The following is a 7,641-nucleotide window of genomic DNA, read 5'->3' as shown; positions in this document are numbered from 1 at the left end:
TCACTTCTTTAAGTTTTGCAGGTAAGACAGTGCTGCAAATGCAAACTACTAATATTTTTTTTTTCTTATTTTATTATCTTGGCCTGACATACGTGTATTCTATGTTTTGCATGTATGCTCCTGGAACACTCTAATTTCCCTTTGGGGATTAATAATGTTTTATCTTATCTGATCTTGTTGTACACAAATACAAGTCAGGGCACAAATACAATAGACATTCTGTTGTAAGTCAGGAAAACATGACCAGACGTGTGTAACACAGATTAATGAAACAAAGGAAACCAGCTGCTAGGAAATTATTCTACAAGGCCTGGGATCACTACCAGTTAAGCAGGCAATGCCCTTTTTTAGGTCTCATTGAAAGACAAAAAGTACCTTCTATGGCCCCTTTTTTTACTTTTATTTTTATTAAAAATGAATAATAATGTTGCATTGGTCAATTATTTCATTCATGCAGATGTAATTATGTATTGGCCCACATATACATACTTATATCCTGAGCTGGGCAAGTATGGGCAAAGTAGAAGGCTATACTTTACTTTAGGCTAGACTTTAAAAAAATGCAAAAAATGACAGAATTAAAAACTTGTGTAACACGACGAATCCGCAGAAATAGTGAGTTATGTGATACAGTGTGGCCTTGTAAAAAAAATTTTTTTTAGACTTTTTAGAATTTAACTTTTTTTTTTTTTACTGCAAAAGTTGAGCTCTTGTGGGAATGTTCCACTGAAATCCTGAATTATTAAGCCTCCTATTTAAATCAGCCATCTTGAGCACCACAACTGGACTGTACTGAGGTTTCAGCAAAATGATGGAATCCGGTGACTACTCATCTCAATCACCTTCTTACTACACTGCAGAAGGAGAGAGAGACATCTTCTTTAGAAGAAGTTGTGGAGCAGGTCATAAATTGAGTATCGTGAATAGTATGAACAACCAAGTTATACTTACATGTATATTAAATACCCTTATTTAAAATATTATTCTTGGCTTTTATGAAGAAAACACCAGTTGTTCAAAGGACTTCATGCTTCATGCTACAGCTCAAATGTTGGTGATGTGTTCATATCTAAGCATAAATCAAATGAACCACCGCGCCCATGAGGTCATTTGAATTACCTTTGAATGTCCAGGAATTTTCACGCTGACTCATACATGCTCCAGTTAGGAGGGGTTTGATGCAGGGTTTAAAGGCATACTTGTATGAACAATTGAGACAAACAATTTGTGTAAGACAAACCTTAGCGGTAAGTTACATTTCATGTCTCTATTTGATTAATCTCTGCTGTTCTGTGTGATTCTGAAGGTGGCTATTGACCCAGATGTCCTTCTTTTAGAGAAAGAGGACATACAGGCAGCCTCATTTACTTTAAAATAGTTTTTCAAGTGATTTTATTGCCACCTTGGTAACACGTTAATTTAAACTTTACTTAACATAAACATATCATGGCAGATGTCATATGCTGTCATGAGAGATTGTGTTCAATAGTATAACTGTAATTATGGAATTTTTTATGGATATTTAGTAATGCAACAGTATTGACAGATTATGTTCAGCAATAACAGTATTGACAGATTGTATTCAGTAATTTTACAGTACTGACAAAACATGATCAGTAATGTAACAGTATTGACAGTAATGTAAAAGTATAGACAGTATGTTCAGTAATATAACAGTATTATTAAAGAGAACTTCAACACCTGCACCACTTCAAAGACAGAGACAAGCTCCTCCATCAACAGAAAGGCATCTTCACTCTCTACCTCATTGTCGACAGGAGCTCCACCCACCCTCCTCCACTGAAAGGGAAGAGGTCACACCATTTTCACATAATTCAAATTGACATTTTTCGTGTTCATGCTGCTATAGTGATGTCAGCAGTACCTGTTTTCCAAACAAGCTCGGACCCTGTCTGCCAGAAATCTCTCACATTCCAGTACTTATGAGATGAATTATTTATTCTTTGAAAACCTATGTTTTTTAATCATGTTTATAATTTCTATTCTGCGGTACTTTTTAAATGACTTTGTATTTTCTCATTTGTAAAGCACTTTGAATGACATCAGTGTATGAAAGGTGCTAAATAAATATACTTGCCTTGCCTTGCTGACAGATTATGTTCAGTAATATAGCAGTATAAACAGATTATGTTGAATAATATAAGAGTACTGACTCTTTATTATGTTTGGTAAAATAAAAATATTGACAAATTATGTTCAGTAAAATTACAGTATTGTGTTACCATTCCTGGTAACTGTCATGGCAGATGCCACAGTGTTTGAAATAATGATGAATAACTTGAAAACACAGCAAAAATTAGCATGTTACATAATCTGTTATACCATTCAACATTAGGACACTGTTCTATTATTGAGCAAAATCTCTCTTGACAACTCATGACAGGATGTGATTATATCTACTATGACATGTCTATAGCATGATTACATCAATGTGAATGTGGTGGACAAAATGAAAACAAAATGTAACAAGTCCACTTCTTAACTTCATGTTGAATGGACACTTAAATTATACCTTAATTTGATTTATGTCCAGGTGCTGACCTAACCTCTGCTTCAGAATCAAGCTGTTGTTGTGAAGTTTTTGTTTGCTGGAAGAGCTTCTGGAAATAACAATGACAGTAAGTCATGACTACTGTGACTATTTGTAATGAAGATTGATCTTACATTGACTGGCCACTTAATTAAAAGAACTTCTACACCCTTTAAACATTTTCTCAGCTCCACTGACCATATAGGAGCGATTTGTAGCTCGTCAATTACAAACTGTAGTCCATCTGTTTCTCTGCATACTTTGTTAGCCCCCTTTTACCCTATTTTTCATTGGTCAGGACCCCCACAGAACAGGTACTATTTGGGTGGTGGATCATTCTCAGCACTGCAGTAACACTGACATGGTGGTGGTGTGTTAGTGTGTGTTGTGCAGGTCTGAGTGGATCAGACACAGCAGTGCTGCTGGAGTTTTTAAACACTGCGTCCACCCACTGTCCACTCTATTAGACACTCCTACCTTGTCAGTCCAACTTGTAGATGTAAAGTCAGAGACGATAGCTCATCTGCTCATCTGTTTGTGTTGGTCATCCTCTAGTCCTTCATCAGTGGTCACAGGACGCTGCCCACAGGACGCTGTTGGCTGGATATTTTTGGTTGGTGGACTATTCTCAGTCCAGCAGTGACACTGAGGTGTTTAAAAACGCTCAGACAAGCGCAACACACACTAACACACCACCACCACATCAGTGTTACTGCAGTGCTGAGAATGATCCACCACCCATATAGTACCTGCTCTGTGAGGGTCCCATGGGGTTCCTGACCACTGAAGAACAGGGTAACAAAGTCTGCAGAGAAACAGGTGGACTACAGTCTGGAACTGTAGAACTACAGAGTGAAATTATGGAAGTAGAGCTGATATAATGGACAAATGGATAAAAAGAATGTAGATACAAGGAGGTGGTTTAATGGATTGGCCGCTTGTGTCTATCAGTGTTCTGTGTGTCTTAACTGCCATTTTTTCAGATAGGTGTTAAGAAATATAACAATATTTTACTGTTTATTGTAATTGTGAAGTTTATTGTGTTATTATTTATTGTGTCTCTCAATCACTCTGTCTTCCTTCCAGGTCAGAGCGTTTCTAGCTCTAGTGCTCCCCCTGCTGTTTGGAAGCACCTCAGTTTCTCAGAAACTGTTCCCGACAGACTGCTCTAATATCTACACTAACGGACAAACACTAAGTGGAGTTTACACCATCTACCCTGCAGGTGACACACCTGTAGAGGTGCAGTGTGACATGGGCTGTGATGGACAAACAGAGGATGGAAAATGGACGGTATGTTAGACTGTATTTCTCTAATAGACTAACTAAAGTATTGAGGTCGATTCACATCTGAAACAATCCGTTGGAAATATTCATTATTACTGACTATCAGCAACAGCATCAGTATAAACTAGTGAACTATCAGTATTAGTGCACTAGTGAACTGCATGCAGTCATGTGTATGTATGAAAAGTCCTAAATGTGTAATTTGTAGAATTTAAATGTCACCAATAAATAGACACTCATTAAATATCAGTGGTAAAAAAGTACAACTAAATAATTGGTGTTTTAATTAGATAAATAGTTAACTCATTTTTTACATCTCTACTTTTATCCATTTTTTTTTTATTTGAGACGTTTACTTTTTACTGTACTACTTTTTGCAATATTGTGATTATGATCACAGCACACCTTTCACTAATTATCACCCTAAATATCAAATGTTCAGTTTATCATATTTTTTAAACCAGATAGACGTCATCCCATTTTGATACTTAAGTACATTTAAAAGCAAATGTTTCAGTACTTTTACTGTCACTTATGCTTTTACTTGAATACTACTACTACCTACTACTACTACTACTAATAATAAGAAGAATAAGAATAAAACAACAACAACAATAATAATAATAACTTGCTACTATATTATCACCACTTTTACTCTGCTGCAAATTTTAGGATTTTAATTTAATTCAATGTGAAGTTCTATAAGCATTCGTCTTAATACTTTACAGTAAGTATAACTGTCTTTATTCCACTAAATAAGTGAATTATCTTTACATCAGGTGATTCAGAGGAGAATGGATGGCAGTGTGAACTTCTACAGACCATGGGAGCAGTACAAGAAAGGATTTGGGAACAAAAATGGAGAATACTGGCTGGGTGGGAATTCGTTATCTATCACAAACACAGTGTAGAGACCAGTTTAGTTACAAACTGAAACTGAAAGCAGAAATGTGAGAAAAGAAATACTGAAGTAAATGTTGTAAGCAATTTATATTTTTAAAGTGTATTTTTTTCAAGAAATTTAAAATATGTACATAAATAAAAATGTAAATAAAATGAAAATATGTACATTATGTACTTGTGTACATAAACATTAGTCTGGGACAGTCTTTGCAGGCAAAGGTAGACAGCTGCAGCATGAAAATACAACTTAGATATACAGTATGTGTTGATGTCAAATAACATGCTAAATATATTCAAAGTGTTAATGTCAGTATAGATAGCTCCAGTGTTGGGGTATATGTATGTATATGTATATTAATGGGTCCTTCTTCCCAAAGAGGAGTAGGAGCTGGAATTATCCATTCCAGTCTGGGCAACTAGAGACTCCCAGAGAGGAATAGACATTATGACAAGGGGTAATTACTCCAAAACAGCAGTCCATTCAAGTTACTAAGTACTTTTCTTAATTTTGATTTTGATTATTTTTTCCAGAAATTCCAGAATTATATAATCTCATTACTTCTAAGATACTCTGTACCAAATCATTTCACTATGTTGGCAGATAGTTTTGCATGTTTCATGTAGTAATTCTTAAAACAAGCAAAATTATCTGCCAATTTAGTGAGATCATTTCATCTAATTTACTCAAATAGAAAATGTCCAAAAGTAGTTAAAGATTAATCTTCTATTATAAGACACTGAAAACATAGAAACATCACACAGAATTAGGTAAACACAGAATTAATAAGATAGTAGTGATTATAGTGTGAAATTTATATTGAACCTGAATTAAATTAAATCTTAACAGCATTTAATAATGTGATAAAACAAACACATCAAGAAACAAGTGGATTCAATAGACAAAATCATGTGCTATGATGCTATCATTTGGTCACACTGAGTTATGTGAGTTTTCCTCACAAGGGTATTTAAAAGGTCTCTTAAACTTAGAACCAAGGCTGAATATTCAGTTTTAAGACAGCAAAATCATAAAAACTTTGGAAAACGAAGACTTCTTTATACCATAAATAAGCTTTGAATATTGTCTCTTAGGTAAAATAGTCACAATTTGGATGTGAATCTTCATGAATAACCTTTATGGCTGATATATGTCTTTGTATCAACAGGATTAGAGAACCTCTACCAACTCACCAGCAAGAGAAAGTATGAGCTGAGAGTGGACCTGGAGGACTTTGAGGGAGGGAAGGTTTATGCTCAGTACTCTAATTTCTCTGTGGACTCTGAAGTCGACGGCTACAGACTCCATGTTGGTGGATTCATTGATGGAGGAGCAGGTGATAAAGAATTAATGATATAGAAATAATTAAAGAAAACAATAGTGATGGATACAGACAAGACCATTGTCATGATCTTCCCTCGCCAATTTAATATTTAAGCTGAACATCCCATTTACATCCCATTTACGGCCACAAATTTAAGTTACACAAAGTGAATTATGTAGAAAATAAAATGACATTTTGGTCTGTAGAAATGTAGTAGGTGGTAAATAAGTAGAATGAATAATAATCCTGTGCCTTTATGCAACTACATCAGTTTATGGGCTTTCAAGTAGCCATTGAATGTGCCTGTACCTTTTTCTTGGACCCAAAGCAAACAGGTGAGGGAAATAAGACAATCATGTATGACCTCTGAAGACTGGCTAAAGCACTACTGGCTGGAGCACTGCTGCTATAGTTTAACAACTCTTTCCACACTTCATTGTTCTTCTGTTCCATGTTAGTTAGAATATTAGTTAAAACCAATGTGAGTTCAATTCTGCCAATAAAAAAGCAGAGCGAATTCTATAGATTGACTTAATAAAAAACTGTGAGCTGCTGCTTTTGAGGGGATTCTTAATATTTCTCTGCTGGCGGCAGCCCTGACCCCTTACCAAAATAAAAACTCTTTAAATCTACACCAATCATGTGACATGTTTGACATTCAGAAAGGCAATTTTTGACAAAGTGTGACATGTTTGTATGTTTTAAATGTAATTCTTTTCCTTTTTTTCCTTATTACGTAATGCTGTTACATGTATTGCATTACTGCATCACCCTGCACATAGCCGTCTGAATAGTCAGTAAGAACATTGTTTATATAAAAAACTTATAAAAAATATCTACATTAAAAATGTTATAAAGTTGTTGTTTCTTATGTTTTGTGATATTTTAATGGGGAAAGCATGTCTGTAGTGACAGATCCTTCTGTCTGCAGGTGACTCACTGGCAACATCAAATGGACAGAAGTTCTCGACCTTTGATAAAGAGCAGGACTCTAGTATGGATCGAAACTGTGCAAAGAGCTATCTTGGAGCACTTTGGTATAATAATTGTCACCAGGCTAACCCAAACGGTATCTATCTGTGGGGAAAGGATGGCACCCATTTCGCTATAGGAAATGTGTGGTACCACTGGAAAGGCTATGATTATGGTCTCAAGTCCATCAGTATGAAGATCAGGCCTGTGGCCTAGAACCATATGATGGGTTCCTTTTGCTAAAATAAAAGCAGCAGAATCTGACAAGACATGTTTTCTTTTCTATTTTTCTTTAGAGCTAGACAGAGTTGAAATATGTTACCAAAAAGGTGGCTATTCTACTGTTTAAACCTGTGTATGTCTTATTCAATACATCAATTTTAATAAAAGTTGCTTAAGTACAGGAAGTAGATTTGTAGCCTTATTTCTTAAAACCAAAATGTTTTTAACTAAAAGCATTACTACAATATGATTATAATAAATTGAATTACACATATTAAGTAGTTATTTAGCTAATTAGCTTGTCTTAACTTAACTGATTTTCCAGAATAATGCAGCTCAATGACTAGACATAAATTTTGATTTACACCTGAATATCTTCTCTTC

The 7,641-nt window shown here is 35.0% G+C and overlaps 1 protein-coding gene across 4 annotated transcripts; it reads left to right on the top strand.

Annotated features, from left to right (window-relative positions):
• The first annotated feature begins 1,156 nt into the window (after positions 1-1,156).
• Positions 1,157-7,395, top strand: LOC118803133 (microfibril-associated glycoprotein 4-like). 4 transcript variants are annotated; one of them, XM_036563643.1, is made up of 8 exons: positions 1,171-1,247; positions 1,718-1,814; positions 2,555-2,639; positions 3,638-3,844; positions 4,618-4,714; positions 5,908-6,075; positions 6,858-6,860; positions 6,995-7,395. In XM_036563643.1, the coding sequence occupies exons 3-8, from the start codon at positions 2,634-2,636 to the stop codon at positions 7,249-7,251; spliced, it is 738 nt and encodes a 245-aa protein (XP_036419536.1). In that variant the 5' UTR covers positions 1,171-1,247; positions 1,718-1,814; positions 2,555-2,633; the 3' UTR covers positions 7,252-7,395. The 4 variants fall into 4 exon arrangements, with proteins under 4 accessions (XP_036419534.1, XP_036419538.1, XP_036419536.1 ...); XM_036563644.1 differs by having other exon boundaries at positions 1,218-1,247; positions 1,689-1,814; XM_036563641.1 differs by lacking the exon at positions 1,718-1,814 and having other exon boundaries at positions 1,157-1,247.
• Positions 7,396-7,641: the final 246 nt, after the last annotated feature.

This window comes from Colossoma macropomum, unplaced genomic scaffold (assembly GCF_904425465.1).
Source record: "Colossoma macropomum unplaced genomic scaffold, Colossoma_macropomum, whole genome shotgun sequence".
Classification (NCBI taxonomy): Eukaryota; Metazoa; Chordata; class Actinopteri; order Characiformes; family Serrasalmidae; genus Colossoma; species Colossoma macropomum.
The sequence above is the reverse complement of the archived record's forward strand: the minus strand, read 5'-3'. Positions and strand labels throughout refer to the sequence as shown.